At 45.0% G+C, this 21,552-nt stretch overlaps 1 protein-coding gene across 2 annotated transcripts in view; it reads right to left on the reverse strand.

The window, feature by feature from the left end:
- LOC144504746 (riboflavin transporter 2-like) overlaps window positions 1–21,275 on the reverse strand; it is a 31,596-nt gene extending 10,321 nt beyond the window's left edge. Inside the window, exons 1-2 of one of the 2 annotated variants that reach the window (XM_078230500.1) lie at window positions 20,993–21,275; window positions 3,652–4,762 (exon numbers count right to left, since the gene is read on the reverse strand). In XM_078230500.1, the coding sequence (XP_078086626.1) occupies window positions 3,652–4,682 (1,031 nt within the window). In that variant the 5' untranslated portion in view covers window positions 4,683–4,762; window positions 20,993–21,275. Of the gene's footprint in view, window positions 1–3,651; window positions 4,763–19,945; window positions 20,025–20,992 lie in introns of those variants that run through there. The other variant, XM_078230492.1, reaches the window with a different exon arrangement.
- Between the last annotated feature and the right edge of the window lie 277 nt (window positions 21,276–21,552).

The following is a 21,552-nucleotide window of genomic DNA, read 5'->3' on the forward strand; positions in this document are numbered from 1 at the left end:
AAACTCATTGTACAAAGAACCCCCAGCTTCTGTTGCGACATTATGGACTTCCTACAGAAATTCAGCACACATGGAGCAGTTGAACCAGGAGCACTCCTTGTCACAATGGATGTCTCGGCACTCTACACCAGCATCCCCCACGACGATGGCATTGCTGCAACTGCCTCAGTGCTCAACGCCGACAACTGCCAATCTCCAAATGCAATTCTACAACTCATCAGCTTCATCCTGGACCACAACATCTTCACCTTCAACAACCAGTTCTTCATCCAGATACGCGGAACAGCCATGGGGACCAAATTCACACCTCAATATGCCAACATCTTCATGCACAGGTTCGAATAAGACCTCTTCACCACACAGGACGTTCAATTGATGCTATGCACTAGATACATCGATGGCATTTTCTTCCTTTGGACTCATGGTGAACAATCACTGAAACAACTATATGATGACATCAACAAGTTCCACCCTACCATCAGACTCACCATGAACTACTCTCCGGAATCAGTTGCATTCTTGGATACACGCATCTCCATCAAGGATGGTCACCTCAGCACTTCACTGTACCGCAAGCCCACGGAGTTAACCTCATAATGCTCCATTTCTCCAGCTTCCACCCTAAACACGTTAAAGAAGCCATCCCCTATGGACAAGCCCTCCGTATACACAAGATCTGCTCAGATGAGGAGGATCGCAACAGACACCTACAGACACTGAAAGATGCCCTCATAAGAACAGGATATGGCGCTTGACTCATCGATCGACAGTTCCGACGCGCCACAGCGAAAAACTCCACCGACCTCCTCAGAAGACGAACACGAGACACGGCGGATGGAGTACCCTTGGTCGTCCAGTACTTCCCCGGAGCGGAGAAGCTACAACATCTTCTCCAGAGCCTTCAGCATGTCATTGATGAAGACGGACATCTCGCCAAGGCCATCCCCACACCCCCACTTCTTGCCTTCAAACTACCCAGCCTTCAGGAGAACAGCAACCATGACACCACACAACCCTGCCACAGCAACCACTGCAAGAAGTGCCGGATCATCGACATGGATGCCATCATCTCACGTGAGAACACCATCCACCAGGTACACGGTACATACTCTTGCGACTCGGCCAACGTTGTCTACCTGATATGCTGCAGGAAAGGATGTCCCGAGGCATGGTACATTGGAGAGGCCATGCAGACCCTACGACAACAGATGAATGAACACTGCTTGACAATCACCAGGCAAAAGTGTTCTCTTCCTGTCGGGGAACACTTCAGCAATCACGGGCATTCAGCCTCTGATCTTCGGGTTAGCGTTCTCCAAGGCGGCCTTCAAGTCACACAACAACGCAGAATTGCCGAGCAAAAACTGATAACCAAGTTCTGCACACATGAGGACGGCCTCAGCCAGGATCTTGGGTTCATGTCACACTATCTGTAACCCCCACGACTTGCCTGGGCTTGCAAAATCTCATTAACTGTCCTGCCTGGAGACAATACACACCTCTTTAACCTGTGCTTAACCCTCTCTCCACTCACATTGTCTGTACCTGTAAAGACTTGATTACCTGTAAAGACTCGCATTCCAACCATTATCTTGTAAATTGAGCCTGTGTCTATGCCCTGTTTGTTTACACAACTCTTCACTCACCTGAGGAAGGGGCAGTGCTCTGAAAGCTTGTGCTACCAAATAAACCTGTTGGACTTTAACCTGGTGTTGTGAGACTTCTTACTGTGTTTACCCCAGTCCAATGCCGGCATCTCCACGTCATAGTTTAACTATAACAGCAGCAGCGTATTTCTCCCAGGCTCAGGAAACCTGGTATAGAAAGGCTCGTGGGACAGGTGACAGCACAAGGTCTCTTATCACACTCCTTGTGGGCTAGCAGGCACAGGAGTGATCCCCTGAATTATAAAAACTCACGGGTTCAAAACAAAATCCTCATCTCCCCTTCTGAATCCTTCATCTTTTTAGATCTAATCAAATGTCTTTGGTTTAATAGTTATCGTACATAAAGTCAACATGAACTCTTCAACTGAGTTTGATTATCTGGGCAAGGTCAGAGATGGAGTTTCAGATGGCCCTGGATTTGTTTGTGCCTTTGCAAGGGAGTGGTATTGTGGTGGTTAGAAAGGCTTTAGTCAGAAATACTCCAGGCATCATGATGTAAAGCTCACTTAATGGAGCAGCTGGTGTTTCCCTGGCCCCCATTTTTAAGTGCTTGCAATCTGGAGTTCAGTAATTGAAATACTCGGGAAACTGAATTCAATAAATCTGGACATTTGTGGGCTGCACCATAGAGTCATACAGCACAGAAAAAGGCCCTTTGGCCCATCGTGTCTGCATTGGCCATTAAGCACCTATCTAGTCTAATCCCATTTTCCAGCTCTTGCTCTGTAGCCGTGTATGCAATGGCGTTTGAAGTGCTCATTTAAATGCTTCTTAAATGTTGTGAGGGTTCCCATCTCTACCACACTTTCAGGCGCTGAGTTCCAGATTCCCTCCACCCTCTGGGTGAAAAGGTTTTCCTCAAATCTCCTGCACCTAACTGTGCACATCAATCAGGTCCCCTCTCAGCCTTCTCTGCTCTAAGGAGAACAACTCCAGCCCTACCTGCCTCTCTTCATAGCTGAAATGCTCCAGCCCAGGCACCATCCTGGTGAATCTCCTCTGCACACCCTTTCTAGTGCAATCACATCCTTCCTATAGTGTGGCGACCAGAACTGCACACAATACTCTAGCTGTGGCCAAATGGGCGGTTTTTACAGCTTCATCATAACCTCCCTGCTCTTTTATTCTATGCCTCAACTAATAAAGGCAAGTATCCCATTTGCTTTCTTATCTACCTGTTCTGCTATCTTCAGGGATCTTTGGACAAGGATCTTTTCCCAAGGTCCCTTTGGTCCTCTGTACTTCCTAGTGTCCTACTCTTGTTTTGTTAGTCCTCCCAAAGTGCATCATTTCATACTTTTCATGGTTTAATTCCATTCGCCACTGTTCTTCCCATCTGACCAGCCCACATGTATCATTGTGTAATGTAAGGCTTTCCTCCTCGCTATTTACCCCACCACTAATTTTTGTATCATCTATGAATTTATTGAGTTCACATAGCCCCACAGTCCTGTCTAGGTTATTAAGGTGCAGTACAAACAGCAAGGGATCCAGCACTGATCCCCGCGGTACACTACTGGACACAGGCTTCCAGTCACAAAAACAATCTTTGGCTATGACCTCTGTCTCCTGCCACTAAGCCAATTTTGGATCCCATGGGCTCTTACCTTCTTGACCAGTCTCCCATCCAGGACCTTGTCAAAGCCTTACTGCAGTGCACGTAGATTACATCAACTGCACTGCCCCCCCCCCCCCCCCCCCATCCTACACACCCAGTTACCTCCTCAAAAAATTCAATTAGATTTGTTAGACAGGATCACCACCTGACAAAGCCATGCTGACTATCCACACCAGGAACAACCGTGAAAATATTGTTGTAAAAACTGGTCCTTCAGGGGTGGGAATCTTCCGATCTGTCTAATCTACATGTGACTCCAGTCCCACAGATAGATGTTTGACTCTTAATATGTCCTTTGGGCATCTCAGGATGGCTATTAGTGTTGTTTGCATTTTAAAATAGATATTAGCAAGAACAGCAGCTTACCTGTTTGGGTAGAACATGGCAATGAAGCATGCCAGTGGATTGGCCATGGCTCCAAGGGCAGCAGACAAGTGATAGGCCAAATTTCCATAAGGCAGACATGAGTAGGACTGGACAGAAGGTAGGACAGCGTTGGTCAGTGCATTTACCCACGCAAGGACCAGAAAGATCAGTACCATCTCCAAACAGGAATACTTCCCAGTTCCAAAAATGGCTTTCGCCCTGGCTTCCCGTTGACTGTCTGAAGGGCTGATCATGGGCCTCTGTTCCGCTACCTCCATCTTGGTCAAATCCACCCCTCCATTGGCAGCTTCTGTCTGTTGAACATATTTACTGGTTTCTCGATGGTGATGGGACTCCGGGAGATAGTTGAGGAGAATAAATGCCACCAAGCACAGAGCCATCATACCACTGAGGAAAAAAAAGAAGACCTTTGGGGGAAAATTGGCCGGCTGGTATTGGGCTACAATATCGTAGCTGCTGCCCCCTGTTGAGTTCGGTGGCACACTGACAGTTGTGTTTGTGGTCATGTTGACACACTTAACGACCCCGACACCTTGGCCTAATGCGACGAGGCCTGGGATCAGCCCACTGAGGCCCTCTCCGATGAAATAACTGGTCAGGTACTTGGGCTGCAGGTGGGTCATGAAGGGCAGGAAGGTCACTGAAGATGTGCAGTCCACCAGCGAGAGGAAAAATGTCAAGATCAGGAGTGCTGTGCTGTGCAGTGCACCGGCAAACATGCTCGTCACTTTCCAGAAGAAAGGTAGGAGAAAGCAGGCCACAATGCCCAAACACACAATGACATAGATCACGCCTGACTCGCTCAGTTTCCTGGGGAAGAACTTGTGCATCATCGTGACAAACAGGGGCCCCACATTGGCGAACTGGATGATGATGGTGAGGTATGAAGGGAGATACCAACCCTCTGGGATTTCTGGCACAATGAGAGGTAGTTCTACCCAGAGGCCGTTGATAGCTATCCATGACCCTGTTCCAAAAGCAGCAGCCAGTACGTGGATTAGCAGTGCCATGGTAATTGCCTGTATTCAGTCACCACACAATGGTCTTCAATCGTGTTCACCCAGTTACTGAATGCAAAGCTTACGTTCTCCTTTAAAAACAAAAGGCAGATATACAAATTCAGTAAAGCAGTGTAATTTTTAAGCAGTTCTATAGTAAAAGGAAGAAAGAAAGTTGGGTTTTCACGATTCTCAACTCTAAGATTGTCAACTCTAAGGAACCATTGTCAATTGCCATTAGAACCCATCTGATTCTCTAAATGTCCTTCAGGGAAAGAAATCTGTTGTCCTTACCTGGTCTGGCCTATATGTGACTCCAGACCCACAGCAATGTGGCTGATTCTTAAAAATGCTCTCTAAAATGACCATCAATTCAAGGGCAATTAGGGATGGGGCAATAAATGCTTGCCCAGCCAGTGACACCCACATCCCATGAATGAATAAAAAGCAAAAAGATCTCTTTTCTATTTGGGTGCCCAGAGCAGTAAGCATTTCCCAGGACAGAAGGAACATGGTCAAATTAGGGTAAGGCACCTTTTATTCTCTCCCAACAGTTTAGCTTAACTCCCTGACCCCTCTCCACTACAACACCATTGCCAAAGATCACTTTATGAGACAATGGCTAGAAATTGCAGGATAAGTAACAACAGGTTCACTGCATCACCATTAATAATGCTTCTAAAGAAAGTACTTTGTGATATGGAAGAGATATGCCACGAGTTCTTATTCTCCACAAATTGATGGACAATTTCCACTGTAGCTTCAACAAAAAAAAGATGATACCATTTGGGGCTGATAAGTCATGGCATAAGGACCGTATTAATGATGTGGTTTACAATCGGACATAAAACTCAACCTTCGAGGCCCAGAAAAGGAAACACATTGGACTCTCACTCCAGCAGATAGTGAATTGCCCCTGCACATAAGCTCACAAGAATTGATCAATCACTCGCAGGAGATTACTTAATAGCAATCAGGATTGGAAGCTGATTTATTTTTCTTTCCAAGGTTCTGAGGTCAACGACAGTATCAGTGTGAACTCATGCCAACTTTGCAGGGACCAGACTCTGAACTCATCTTTTCCAGTCAATTGGAGTGACATATTTACAACTGAGGCCAAATATAGAAGAAATGCAAAATATGAGCGGTTGTACAATGGAGCTCTGAGACTGAGTAGTGGATGAGGTGGAGGGCTGTTGTAGGCTGCAAAGAGACATAGATAGGATGCAAAGCTGGGCTGAAAAATGGCAAATGGAGTTTAACCCTGATAAATGTGAGGTGATTCATTTTGGTAGGACAAATTTAAATGTGGATTACAGGGTCAAAGGTAGGGTTCTGAAGACTGTGGAGGAACAGAGAGATCTTGGGGTCCATATCCACAGATCTCTAAAGGTTGCCACTCAAGTGGATAGAGCTGTGAAGAAGGCCTGTAGTGTGTTAGCTTTTATTAACAGGGGGTTGGAGTTTAAGAGCCGTGGGGTTATGCTGCAACTGTACAGGACCTTGGTGAGACCACATTTGGAATATTGTGTGCAGTTCTGGTCACCTCACTATAGGAAGGATGTGGAAGCGCTGGAAGGAGTGCAGAGGAGATTTACCAGGATGCTGCCTGGTTTGGAGGGTAGGTCATATGAGGAAAGGTTGAGGGAGCTAGGGCTATTCTCTCTGGAGCGGAGGAGGCTGAGGGGAGACTTAATAGAGGTGTATAAAATGATGAAGGGGATAGATAGAGTGAACGTTCAAAGACTATTTCCTCGGGTGGATGGAGCTATTACAAGGGGGCATAACTATAGGGTTCGTGGTGGGAGATACAGGACGGATATCAGAGGTAGGTTCTTTACGCAGAGTGGTTGGGGTGTGGAATGGACTGCCTGCAGTGATAGTGGAGTCAGACACTTTAGAAACATTTAAGCGGTTATTGGATAGGCACATGGAGCACACCAGGATGATAGGGAGTGGGATAGCTTGATCTTGGTTTCAGATAAAGCTCGGCACAACATCGTGGGCCGAAGGGCCTGTTCTGTGCTGTACTGTTCTATGTTCTATGTTCTATGTTCTACTCTGTCACTCCTCAAAGCTAATCCACCTCAACTCTATACTTTCCTGACAGATCCCCATATCCCTTGTTTCTCTTAACGTCCAAAGATCTATTGATCTTAGCCTTGAATTTATCAACACTGTGCGTCCACAACCGTCTGGGGAAGAGAATTTCAAAGATTCACAACCCTCTGCATGAAGAGATTTCTCCTCATCTCAGCCCTAAATGGCTGACTCTTAACTGAAGACCGCAGCCCCTAATTCTTGACTCCCAACCAGAGGAAAACAACCTCCCGATATCCTTCTTATCAAGCATTCTCTGAATTTCACAGATTTCAATGAGTTCGACTCGCAGTCTTCAAAACTCCAGAGAATGTAGACCCATTCAACTCAACCTCCCATTCCAAGAATCGATCTGGTGAACCTTCACTGCAACCCTTCCTTAAGTAGCAGTCATTCCCTCCACCAAATACATTCTCTGAAGCAAAGTCCCTCAAATGAACAAACAGCTAGATTCCAAGTAAATGCAAAAATTCCATTGAAATGGCAAACTGCAACGGGTTGCACTGTGGAGGCTACATTAGTTTAAAGCACATGTACACAAACTCTGATTTACACACACTGACGCACAAGCACAGACACTCACTGGAACTGACGCAACTAAAGTTGCAAATTATTAATAGCATATACAAGGATTCCACTAACCTTTCATTCCCTTCCCACCCCACACCCCTCAATCCCCACATTGTTCTAACCTATCAACTGTTCTAAACTGTTGTCTGTATTCAGCTCTCTCGCTTTGACACGAAGAAATATTATTACAATTTCACCAACAAAATCTATTTCTGCAGCTTGAATAAATGTAAAACAATCTTATAAGGAAATAAAACAGATCACTTTACTTGGGTTTTGTACCATTTTCTTCCTCTTATTTCCTCTCTATTTAAACTTGAAATAATTCAGATAGTTTGTAAATATTCCAACATTCTCCCTTCAATTTTTGAAGCTAAATAGCTTTCACCTGCCACTAAGCTGCCTCTCCTGAAAGAATCAGAATTTTACACAACAACAGGAGGCCATTCAGTCCATTGTGCCTGTGCTGGCTCTTTAAAAGAGCAATTGATTAAATGCATTGCCTCCGTTCTTTACCCATAGCCCTGCAAGTCCGTACTTTTTAATTTCCTTTTAAATATTACGATTGAATCTGCTTCTACTGCTCATTCAGACAACGTAAAACAGACTATGCCAACTCTATGCAAAATTAATGATCTCCTCACCTTGCCCCAGGTTGTTTTGCAAATTATCTTAAATTATTAAAGGAGCAAGTTATTTCATTTTACAAAGGTTAGCTGCAAACCATCTTTCTGCCTCTTTATTGCCCAAATTCTGAAGCTTAAAAACTTTGTATCATCAGCATTTGCAAGTCATTCTACAATTCTGTAATTCTTCCCCCTGAATGACAGATCCACCACCAAGATCTATCCTCTTCAGCTGATCGCAGCTTCATAGCTCCCGGATTAATAAACAAATATGTGCAGAAGAGAGTCTCACCCTAAATAAAACCCACTGTTAATTACAGTTTCTCCAAACCTTAGCTACTGGAGTCAAACATCAAATGGTCAAATATCAGAGACATCCCCACAGCACAGCAGCATGCCCCTGAATCCATGGGAGATCCAGTCTCTCTCAGCCTTCCCGACAGTCGAGGCCAAACCAGACGCACTTACTGTACTAGCAACAAAGATAAGCAGTCGTTCCAAGGATATGCATCATTAGTAACACTTTTACACACCACAATGTGCTGATACAAATGTAACACAATTCATGATACATTGATTTTGAAAAACCCTTGAAAACTGCATTGTGTGCAGTTCAGGAGACTAGGTGAAAGGAACAACACCTTCACTGCCTCTATCTGTAAAAGCCAACATGTTTCTTGTACAATTGTACAGCTCTTGTACAACTGGACATCTACGTCAGGCCAAGAGTGCACGGCAACTGAAGCTGCTGGACTTGTACTAGTCACAGCATGGGTGAATTCAAAGTGAAATCAATGGGAATCAGGGGGAAAATTCTCCACTTTTTGGAATTGTCGACCATCTTCAGCGGTCTTTTTTTCTATTCATTCTTGGGATGTCAGTGTCACTGGCTGGGCCACCATTTTAACTCAAGCCTAATTGCCCACAACCGAGTGGCTTGCTAACCTTTACCTCCACAAAAGATTTGATTAAATTTGTCAAACACGACCTTCCCTTAACCGTAAAACCATAAGACATAGGAGCTGAATTAGGCCATTCAGCCCATCAAGTCTGCTCCACCATTCAATCATGGCTGATAAATTTCTCAACCCGATTCTCCCACCTTTTCCCCATAATGTTTCAACAAAGGTTATGGGAAAAAGGTGACTATCCCTGATTCATCCGTGTCTATCCAAGTGCAAACATATTCTGTCAGTCTGAATCCTTTCATTTTTTTAAAAGAATATTTTTATTAGAAGTCTTCCATTTGCCACAAAACGTAAAAAATCCTCAATGTCTCGTACAGTAGCAAGACCATTATTCCACACAAACATACAGAAAAGCCCAGTGAATATTCATACAAATGATTCCAATCATCAATCATTGCAATCATTGTGGTCAGCATCTTGTCTCATATGGATAAAGAAAGGATACAAAGGATCCACCATAGACGGCAGAGAGACATGACTGAGGCGCATTCTGAAAGAAGTCGGTGCAGTCACATCTACTGAAAACTGGGAAGCAGAAGAATCCCCGTGTGTGGAGCCAGATGAGATGGGTGAGGTCCTTAACGAGTACTTTGCATCGGTATTTATAAACGAGAAGGATGTGGTGAATGGTGAGTGTAGAAAAGAGGATGTTGACATTCTAGAACATGTTGAGATAAAATGTGAGGTGGTATTGGAGGTTTTGAAAAACATCAAGGTGGACAAGTCCCCAGGGACAGATAGGGTCTATCCCAGAATACTGAGAGAGACAAGGGAAGAAATTGCTGAGGCCGTGGCCAAAGTCCTTGTATCCTCTTTAGCCACAGACGAGGTACCAGAGGATTGGAGAGTAGCTAACATTGTTCCTCCTGTTTAAGAAGGGCAGAAGTGACAATCCGGGAAATTACAGGCCTGAGAGCCTTACATCAGTAGTGGGGAAATTATTGGAGAATATTCTTAGGGTCAGGGAATAGGCTTATTAGCGACAGGGAGCATGATTTTATGAAGGGGAGGTCGTGTCTCACAAACTTGATTGACTTCTTTGAGGAAATGACAGGAAAAATTGACCAAGGCAAGGCATGTTGTATACATGGACTTTAGTAAAGCCTTCAATAAGGTTCCTCATGGCAGGCTGATACAAGAGGCGAAATCCTAAGGGATCCGAGGTGAGCTGGTAAGATGGATATCAAACTGACTTGGGCATAGAAAGCAGAGAGTAGCAGTACTTTTCTAACTGGAGGTCTGTCACAAGCGGTGTTCCACAAGGATCAGCTCTAGGGCCTCTGTTGTTTGTAATATATATAAATGATTTGGAGGAAAATGTAGGCAGTCTGATTAGTAAATTTGCTGATGATACAAAAATTGGGGGAATAGTGGATAGTGAGAAGGATTGTCAGAGGATACAGCAGGATATAAATCAGCTGGAGACCTGGGCAAATAGATGGCAGATGGAATTTAACCCAGACAAACGTGAGGTGATGTGATTTGGAAGGTCTACTGCAGAAGAAAAGTATACAGTAAATGGTAGTGCCCTTAGAAATATTAGCATACCGAGGGATCTGGGCTGCAGATCCATCCAGCCTAGAGGAAGTGTTAGGTTTTTTAGGGAACATTAAAACTGACAAAGCCCCAGGGCCTGATGGCATCTATCCTCGACTGCTCAGGGAGACGAGAGGTGAAATTGCTGGGCCTCTGACGGAAATCTTTGTCGCTTCTTTGGACACGGGTGAGGTCCCTGAGGATTGGAGGATAGCGAATGTGGTCCCGTTGTTTAAGAAGGGTAGCAGGGATAACCCAGGAAATTATAGGCCGGTGAGCTTGACGTCCGTGGTAGGGAAGTTGTTGGAGAGGATTCTTAGAGGCAGGATGTATGTGCATTTAGAACGAAACAATCTCATTAGTGACAGACAGCATGGTTTTGTAAGAGGGAGGTCGTGCCTTACAAATTTGGTGGAGTGTTTTGAGGAAGTGACAAAAACGGTTGATGAAGGAAGGGCCGTGGATGTCGTCTATATGGATTTCAGTAAGGCATTTGACAAAGTCCCACATGGCAGGTTGGTTAAGAAGGTTAAGGCTCATGGGATACAAGGAGAAGTGGCTAGATGCGATTAGGCAAGAATTAGGGGGCATAAGATGGGAACAGAAACTGTCAGGGAAAAGCACTGATGAAAAGTGGAACTTTTTCAAGGAACAAATACTGGGTGTCCTTGATAGGTATGTCCCTGATAGGGAAGGAAGGAAATGGCCGAGTGAGGGAACCGTGGTTCACGAAAGAGGTGGAATGTCTTGTGAAAAGGAAGAGGGAAGCTTACGTAGGGATGAGGAAACAAGGTTCAGATGGCTCGATTGAGGGTTACAAGTTAGCAAGGAATGAGCTGAAAAAGGGGCTGAGGAGAGCTAGGAGGGGACATGAGAAGTCCTTGGCGGGTCGGATCAAGGAAAACCCCAAGGCTTTTTACTCTTATGTGAGGAATAAAAGAATGACCAGGGTGAGGTTAGGGCCGGTCAAGGACAGTGGTGGGAACTTGTGTATGGAATCAGTAGAGATAGGCGAGGTGATGAATGAATACTTTTCTTCAGTGTTCACCAAGGAGAGGGGCCATGTTTTTCAGGAAGAGAAGGTGTTACAGGCTAATAGGCTGGAGGAAATAGATGTTCGGAGGGAGGATGTATTGGCAGTTTTGAATAAACTGAAGGTCGATAAGTCCCCTGGGCCTGATGAAATGTATCCTAGGATTCTTTGGGAGGCGAGGGATGAGATTGCAGAGCCTTTGGCTTTGATCTTTGGGTCCTCACTGTCCACGGGGATGGTGCCAGAGGACTGGAGAGTGGCAAATGTTGTTCCTCTGTTTAAGAAAGGGAATAGAAATGACCCTGGTAATTATAGACCGGTTAGTCTTACTTCGGTGGTTGGTAAGTTGATGGAAAAGGTCCTTAGGGATGGGATTTACGACCATTTAGAAAGATGCGGATTAATCCGGGATAGTCAGCACGGATTTGTGAAGGGCAAATCGTGCCTCACAAATTTGATTGAATTTTTTGAGGAGGTAACTAGGTGTGTTGATGAAGGTAGGGCGGTTGATGTCATATACATGGATTTTAGTAAGGCGTTTGATAAGGTCCCCCATGGTCGGCTTATGATGAAAGTAAGGAGGTGTGGGATAGAGGGAAAGTTGGCCGATTGGATAGGTAACTGGCCGTCTGATCGAAGACAGAGGGTGGTGGTGGATGGAAAATTTTCGGACTGGAGGCAGGTTGCTAGTGGAGTGCCGCAGGGATCGGTGCTTGGTCCTCTGCTCTTTGTGATTTTTATTAATGACTTAGAGGAGGGGGCTGAAGGGTGGATCAGTAAATTTGCTGATGACACCAAGATTGGTGGAGTAGTGGATGAGGTGGAGGGGTGTTGTAGGCTGCAAAGAGACATAGATAGGATGCAAAGCTGGGCTGAAAAATGGCAAATGGAGTTTAACCCTGATAAATGTGAGGTGATTCATTTTGGTAGGACTAATTTAAATGTGGATTACAGGGTCAAAGGTAGGGTTCTGAAGACTGTGGAGGAACAGAGAGATCTTGGGGTCCATATCCACAGATCTCTAAAGGTTGCCACTCAAGTGGATAGAGCTGTGAAGAAGGCATATAGTGTGTTAGCTTTTATTAACAGGGGGTTGGAGTTTAAGAGCCGTGGGGTTATGCTGCAACTGTACAGGACCTTGGTGAGACCGCATTTGGAATATTGCGTGCAGTTCTGGTCACCTCACTATAAGAAGGATGTGGAAGCGCTGGAAAGAGTGCAGAGGAGATTTACCAGGATGCTGCCTGGTTTGGAGTGTCGGTCTTATGAGGAAAGGTTGAGGGAGCTGGGGCTGTTCTCTCTGGAGCGGAGGAGATTGAGGGGAGACTTAATAGAGGTTTATAAAATGATGAAGGGGATAGATCGAGTGAACGTTCAAAGACTATTTCCTCGGGTGGATGGAGCTATTACGAGGGGGCATAACTATAGGGTTCATGGTGGGAGATATAGGAAGGATATCGGAGGTAGGTTCTTCACGCAGAGAGTGGTTGGGGTGTGGAATGGACTGCCTGCAGTGATAGTGGAGTCAGACACTTTAGGAACATTTAAGCGGTTATTGGATAGGCACATGGAGCACACCAGGATGGTAGGGAGTGGGATAGCTTGATCTTGGTTTCAGATGAAGGTCGGCACAACATCGTGGGCCGAAGGGCCTGTTCTGTGCTGTACTGTTCTATGTTCTATGTTCTATGGGTGGAGAACTGGCTTGGCCATAGGAGACAGAGGGTAGTGGTCGAAGGGTCTTTTTCCGGCTGGAGGTCTGTGACCAGTGGTGTTCCGCAGGGCTCTGTACTGGGGCCTCTGCTATTTGTGATATATATAAATGATTTGGAAGAAGGTGTAACTGGTGTAATCAGCAAGTTTGCGGATGACACGAAGATGGCTGGACTTGCGGATAGCGAAGAGCATTGTCGGGCAATACATCAGGATATAGATAGGCTGGAAAATTGGGCGGAGAGGTGGCAGATAGAGTTTAATCCGGATAAATGCGAAGTGATGCATTTTGGAAGAAATAATGTAGGGAGGAGTTATACAATAAATGGCAGAGTCATCAGGAGTATAGAAACACAGAGGGACCTAGGTGTGCAAGTCCACAAATCCTTGAAGGTGGCAACACAGGTGGAGAAGGTGGTGAAGAAGGCATATGGTATGCTTGCCTTTATAGGACGGGGTATAGAGTATAAAAGCTGGAGTCTGATGATGCAGCTGTATAGAACGCTGGTTAGGCCACATTTGGAGTACTGCGTCCAGTTCTGGTCGCCGCACTACCAGAAGGACGTGGAGGCGTTAGAGAGAGTGCAGAGAAGGTTTACCAGGATGTTGCCTGGTATGGAGGGTCTTAGCTATGAGGAGAGATTGGGTAGACTGGGGTTGTTCTCCTTGGAAAGACGGAGAATGAGGGGAGATCTAATAGAGGTGTACAAGATTATGAAGGGTATAGATAGGGTGAACAGTGGGAAGCTTTTTCCCAGGTCGGAGGTGACGATCACGAGGGGTCACGGGCTCAAGCTGAGAGGGGCGAAGTATAACTCAGACATCAGAGGGGCGTTTTTTACACAGAGGGTGGTGGGGGCTTGGAATGCGCTGCCAAGTAGGGTGGTGGAGGCAGGCACGCTGACATCGTTTAAGACTTACCTGGATAGTCACATGAGCAGCCTGGGAATGGAGGGATACAAACGATTGGTCTCGTTGGACCAAGGAGCGGCACAGGCTTGGAGGGCCGAAGGGCCTGTTTCCTGTGCAGTACTGTTCTTTGTTCTCTTTGTTCTTTCAAGACTATTATGTTATTCAATTATGTCATGGCTGATCTGTATATAAACTCCATTTAACTGCCTTGCTTTCTTAACTCTTAAAATCCAAGTAAAATTCCTTGTGAAAGTTTTAAGTTTATTTATTGTCAGAAGTAGGCACACTGCAATGAAGTTACTGTGAAAATCCCCGAGTCGCCACGTTCCGGCACCTGTTCGGGTACACTGAGGGAGAATTTAGCATGGCCAATGTTCCTAACCAGCACATCTTTCAGACTGTGGGCGGAAACCGGAGCACCCGGAGGAAACTCACTCAGACACAGGGAGAACGTACAGACTCTGCATGGACAGTGACCCAAGCTGGGAATAGAACCCGGGTCTCTGGCACTGTGAGGCAGCAGTGCTAACCACTGTGCCACCGTGCTGCCCATAATTGTTACCAAGAATGAAGCACTTCTATTATGAGGAGAGGCTGGAAGTTAAGACTGTTCCCCTTGGAACAGAGGAGGTGACTTAACAGATTTTCAAGATGATGAGGTTATTATTTGTGGCCAGCAATCTGTTTTAATTCCCATCCTATTCCTTGCACCATGTGAGTTCAGTGATTGCTCACAATGGTGCATTGCAAGAAACTAACTATGTCCGGAATTCTCTGATCTTGCCCGCAGCTGGAATTCTCCGGTTCCGTTGCAGTGAGTGGAGTTTTGGCTGAGTGCCAAATCCTCTGTTCTCGCTGGCAGTGGTAGAGGGACGAACAAGATTGGAGAATTCAGGCCTATATCTATATTCAATTCAAACCATTTCCATCATAATGCCTCTCAGCGATTAACAATCATATATTTACTGAGGCTAATCCATCTCTCAGACTCTGTAATGCTTTGCAACCATTACTGGGCTCAAATGATGATCACTTGGAAACCTGTCTTCCTAACCTGTGGCTCCAGATCCACATTGACTCAGCTGAAGGGTAATTGGAGAAGGACAGTAAATTTTTAAAATGTCATTACCAAGATTTGGAATAAAGAAATAAAAAAAGCCATTTTGTTTCTCAAAGAGATCAGACAATATTTCTGAATAATTCAGCAGAAATTTAACTCTTTTAGCTGATAAGAAACTTGAACAGCGTGTTCCCTCTAGGGTGGTAGGTAGGAATAACAAGTCCAGATAAACATGGATGACCAGGGATATTCAGGATACAATGAGAAGGAAAAGAAAGGCTTTTAAAAAGTACAAGGGGAGCAAATAGTGGAGGCATTAGTGAGGTATAGGAAGTGCAAGATGGAGTTTAAGAAAGCAATTAGGAATGCAAAGAGAGGATATGAGAAAGTTCTGGCTGGTAAAAGTAGGGAAAATCCCAAGATATTCCATAAGTATATCAATAGGAAGAGGATAACCAGGCAAAGAGTTGAGCTTATTAGGGATCAAGGGGGCAATCCGTGGGTGGAACCAGAAGACATTGGTTGAGTATTGAATGAATATTTCACATCCGTCTTCAGCCAAGAGAATGAGGATGATAGTATGGAATTCAGGAAGAGAGATCGTGAAGTTCTTGAGCAAATTGACATTGGGAAGGACAAGGTATTGGAGGTGTTGGTAGCCTTAAAAGTAGATAAATCTCCAGGTCCAGATTAATTGTGCCCTAGGCTGCTGTGGGAGTTAAGGGAGGAGATTGCAGGGGCTCTGACCCAAATTTACAATTGCTCTCTGGCCACAAGGGAGGTGCCAGATGACTGGAGAACAGCTAATATGGTTCCGCTATTTATGAAGGGTTGTAAAGATAAACCAGGGAACTATAGACCAGTGAGTCTCATGTCAGTGGTAGGGGAACAATTAGAGAAACTTCTGAAGCAGAGCATCTATCTCCACTTGGAGAGGCAAAGCTTGATCAGGGATAATCAGCATGGCTTTGTCAGATGGAGGTCATGTCTAACAAATTTGATAGAATTTTTTGAGGAGGTGACCAGGTGTGTAGATGAGGGTAGTGCAGTCGATGTAGTTTATATGGATTTCAGCAAAGCCTTTGACAAGGTCCCACATGGGAGACTTATAAAGAAGGTAAATTCACATGGGATACAGGGTAATTTGATAAAATGGATTCAAAATTGGCTCAGTTGTAGGAGACAGAGGGTGATGACAGAAGGCTGCTTTAGTGTCCAGTGGAGTACCACAGGATCTGTTTTGGACACCCTATTATTCGTCTTTTATATAATGACATTGATGACTATGTGGGGGGTAGAATTAGTAAGTTTGCAGATGACACAAAGATTGGACGGGTGGTTAACAGTGAGGCGGAGTGTCTTGGGCTACAAGAAGATATAAACAGAATGGTCAAATGGGCGGATAAGTGGCAGATGGAATTTAACCCTGAAAAGTGTGAGGTAATGCACTTTGGAGGAAGTAATTTGACAAGATAGTATTCAATGAATGGTAGGACACCAGGGAGTTCTGTGGAAAAAAGGGATCTTGGTGCGTTTGTCCACAGATCTCTCAAAAATGCATGTTAGTAGGTTGGTGAAGAAGGCACGTGGGACACTTGCCTTTATCAATCGGGGTATAGATTACAAAAGCAGAGAAGTCATGTTGGAGAACTTTGGTGAGGCCACAGCTAGAGTACCGTGTGCAGTTCTGGTCACCACATTATCGGAAGGATGTGATTGCACTGGAGGGGGTGCGGAGGAGATTCACCAGGATGCTGCCTGGGATGGAACACTTAAATTATGAAGAGAGGTTGGATAGGCTTGGGTTGTTTTCATTGGAGCAGAGAAGACTGAGGGGTGACCTGACTGAGGTGTACAAGACTATGAGAGACATGGACAGAGTGGATAAGGAGTAGCTGTTCCCCTTAGTTGAAGGGTCAGTCATGAGGGGACAGAGGTTCAAGGTGAGGAGCAGAAGGTTTAGGGGGGGCGTGAGGAAAACGTTTTTACCCAGAGGGTGGTGACGGTCTGGAATGCACTGCCTGGGAGGGTGGTGGAGGTGGGTTGCCTCACATACTTTGAAAAGTATCTGGATGAGAACTTGGCACATCATAACATTCAGGGCCAAGTGCTGGTAGATGGGATTAGGTGGGAGTTCAGGTGTTTCTAATGCATTGGTGTGGACTCGATGGGCCTTTCTGCACTATCTGATTCTAAGCAGTGGGGGTGGGTGGGGGTGGGTGGGTGGGGGGGGGGGGGTGGAGTTGGGGGAACCTCTGCTCTAGACCCATCCTATGTTTCTTTACCAGTCCCATTACCTTTAGCCTTGTACCACTATCCATTTTGTTGTTTAATCTCTCCTGTTTAGCACCCTATCAAAGACCTTCCCTTTTGTTTCATCAGCCGCTCTTCCCTTCGCCCTCTAAACCTCCACTAGAGGTGTGGATAATTTTCATTGGTGGTACATTCATCTAGTTTGCAAGGCTCTTTAGGAAAATTGTTGTCTACCTCGATCTCTTTTATCATTGATCTTTCCCTTCAGCAGGCTCTCTACATCATGATTTCTTATTATGTGCCCAGAAATTCCGACTGTTTCTTCCTGATTTTAGTCAGCAGGCTTCTTTCTGTCTCTGATTTTACCAGCACCTCTTCATTGATAGTGTGACTTGTCCATCCAAGATATCTTCAAAAACCACAACTCTGCAGCCTCAATTCTTCTCTGCATTGCTTCACCAATCATCCAGCAAGCGCTTCTATCTATCAAAACTGCTCTCCCCTAACTTCCTTAAAATCTCAGAGAATTATAGAATTGAGGCCATTTGGCCCATTGTGTCTGCACCAATTCTCCAAACTTAGTGTCATTTTCCTGCCCTTTCCCCATACCCCTGCACGTTGTTTATATTGAAATAATCATCTAATGACCTATGTAATGCCCTAAATCTTTTACATCTCCAGCTTTTTCCAGTGTTGACGTAAGGTCATCAACTCAGAGTCAGAAGTTACAGGATGGAAAGAGGCCCTTCAGCCCAACTTGTCTATGCCACCCAGTTTTTACCACTAACTTAGTCCCAATTGCCCACCTTTTGCCCATATCTCTCTATACCCATCTTACCCATGTAACTGTCTAAATGCTTTTTAAAAGACAAAATTCTACTTGCCTATACTACTACCTCTGGCAGCTCATTCCAAACACCACCCTCTGTGTGAAATAATTTCCCCGGTGGACCCTTTTGTATCTCTCGCCTCTCACCTTAAACCTATGTCCTCTAGTTTTGGATTCCCCATCTTTGGGAAAAGCTGTTGACTATCTACCTTATCTATGCCCTTCATTATTTTATAGCCCTCTATAAGATCACCCCTAAGCCTCCTATGCTCCAGGGAAAATAGTCCCAGTCTATCCCGCCTCTCCTTATAACTCAAGCCATCAAGTCCCTGTAGCATCCAAGTAAATCTTTTCTGCACTCTTTCTAGTTTAATAATATCCTTTCTATAATAGGGTGACCAGAACTGTACACAGTATTCCAAGCGTGGCCTTACCAATGTCTTGTAAACTTCGACAAGACGTTCCAACTCCTGTATTCAATGTTCTGACCAACGAAACCAAGCATGCCAAATGCCTTCTTCACCACTTTGTCCACCTGTGACTTATTTATTAGTCACAAGTAAGGCTTACATTAACACTGCAATGAAGTTACTGTGAAAATCCTCTGTTGTCGCCACATTCCGGCACCTGTTCGGGTCAATGCACCTAACCAACACATCTTTCAGACTGCAGGAGGAAATCGGAGCACCCAGAGGAAACCCACGCAGACACGGGGAGAACGTGCAAACTCCACACAGACAGTGACCCAAGCCGGGAACAGAATCCAGGTCCCTGGCACTGTGAGGCAGCAGTGTTAACCACTATGCCACCGTGCCGCCCCAAATAAAAATTAGAATGGCCCTGAGAGGTTGTTAGTTTGTCATGATTGGGAATGAGTTAATCACCAGCTCATAGGGCCCATTCATCATGTCCCGGAGGTGTAACAGGTAAGGATATACCTCAAGGAACTATGAACCTGTACTCCTACATCTCTTTGTTCTACAACTCTCCTCAACGCCCTTCCATCAACTAAGTCCTGCCCTTGTTCGATCTACAAGAATGCATCACCTCGCATTTATCTAAATTAAACTCCATCTGCCATCCACTGGCCCAATTGATCAAGTTCCTGTTGCAATCCTAGATAACCTTCTTCACTGTCCAGTATGCCACCAATCTTGGTGTCATCTGCAAAATTACTAACCATGCCTACTAAATTCTCATCCAAATCATTAATAAATAACAAATAACAGTGGACCCAGCTTCTGCTGCCTGGCCTGATGGCCATTTACAGCATTTCTCTTTTGCTTCATGAATGTCCTTTCGGAAATGTAACCTGATATCGTTACTTTTCTGATTCCAATCGCACATCGACATGGTTAACTCTTAACTGACCTAACCACTCAATTGTATCAAATCATCGGGGAACTAAAAGTAGGCAGTAAATGCTTGTCCTGTCAATGCTGCTCAGAATCCTGAGAATGAATTCTAAAATTTTGCACTTCCCATTTTATGCATCTGTCAGTCAGTACAGGCATCCCTGAACCCACCTCCTTCCCATACACAGTCTATAATACACTGCACTAACTTTTAACAACGGATCCATCTAAGTTTTTGCTACACTGCATTTTGACTGCAAATGGGACATTGCTTTCATTTTACAGAAAACATGTCAGAAAGACGATGAAGAAACTTTTACCTCGTGTGGTATTTATTTAGAAAGTGGCTGCATTCCAGACATTGTCACAAATGCTCCCTCCGGCGTGTTATAAAGTTGCGGCCACCCCGTGCAACAAGAAGCAGAGTTTGCCGAAATCAACTGCTGATACCCGCCTTCCGGTTGGCTGCTCCCGAGCAGGTGCTGCAGCGACCCGATCTCCAATTGGATAATAGAGACGCCAGTCAACACCCGGCCACACCCCCTTCCTCATGATTGACAGGAGTGCGGCTGCCTTTGAAATGACATGAAGGATACACAAACAGACACAAAGTCGCCCTTTAATCGAGTGGTCCATAGCGCCTTCCCAGCCAGGGGCGACAGTCCCCATTCAAAGCCTCAAGCTTCCTGGAGCTCTGTTTGACCTGGTGTTGTTAAAACTCTTGCTCTGTTTTATACTCAGAGCTCCGCCCGCCCCGGCCATTCGTTTGAGATTAAGGTTAAATCTTCTTTGCTTCGTATTTATTCTGAAAGAGGAGTCTCCTATCATGTACTTTTATTTTAAAATATAAAATAAACACTGATCCGATTTATTTATAATGCAGCACTGACCCTGTAAACAGGAAGCTGGGGCATTCATAAAGACTGCAGGCCCATCCAGGTCTTTAGCTGGTATAGCTAGGACCTGAATACCCTTTCCACCTATTGTTCAGTTTAAACAACAATCGGAAAGGAATTTAGTATTATGATGTCTTAATTTTTGAACGTCCGGTTTAACGATTACATTTCTGACACTATTCGTGATCGTTTTCTAAAGGTAACGATGCTTCGTTTCATTACGGTAATTACATAAACGGCTTCACACCCGGAGGTCGGGGGGGAATGAATAACTGGTATTGTAACTATGGGAACAGGGCTTTAAACACCCCCTCCCCCAGCACACACACACACATACATAAAGAGACCAGTCACAAAGGATCAGCAGCAGCCTATCAAAGACACATGGAGAGAATCCATAATGATGCCAGACCCCCTTGATGGTTCAGTGGGACACAACATGATGGAGGCTGAAAGGTGAAAGTTACTCACCGAGCGTCAATCGCATGGACATGGTGCAGCAGTAACAGCAGTTAAATGAATGAATGATTCATTTCCCGCCTCCCAAAAGAAACCGAGTGATGATGAGTCAGCATTTACCGGCTGTGACTCACTGACTGCTCTCAGTGATGGTTTAAAGTGACAGCGATCGTTTTGGCAAGGATACAGCGATGTTTGTTTGGTCGCGGCCAGAGAGTTAGTGGGAGAGGGGGCAGCTTTTCATTAGGATAAATCAGACAAGGAACTTGAATGGCCGATATTTCGTCAATTCATCAAAAAAAACTCCACAGTTCCATTGCAACATTCAAGTATTTCGTAAATGATGCAATCACTTTGCCTCCAACCCCCATCTCAGTCTTTGGCTGTGGAAATTAAAACTTTGGGGAAAACATCATTAACTGGAACAGGGTTTCAGATGAGCTGGAAGCGTGATTCTATAATAGAATCATAGAGGTTTACAGCATGGAAACAGACCCTTCGGCCTAACTTGTCCATGCCGCCCTTTTTTAAACCCCTAAGCTAATCCCATTTGCCCGCATTTGGCCCATATC

The sequence above is a fragment of the Mustelus asterias genome, chromosome 2, assembly GCF_964213995.1.
Source record: "Mustelus asterias chromosome 2, sMusAst1.hap1.1, whole genome shotgun sequence".
NCBI lineage: Eukaryota > Metazoa > Chordata > Chondrichthyes > Carcharhiniformes > Triakidae > Mustelus > Mustelus asterias.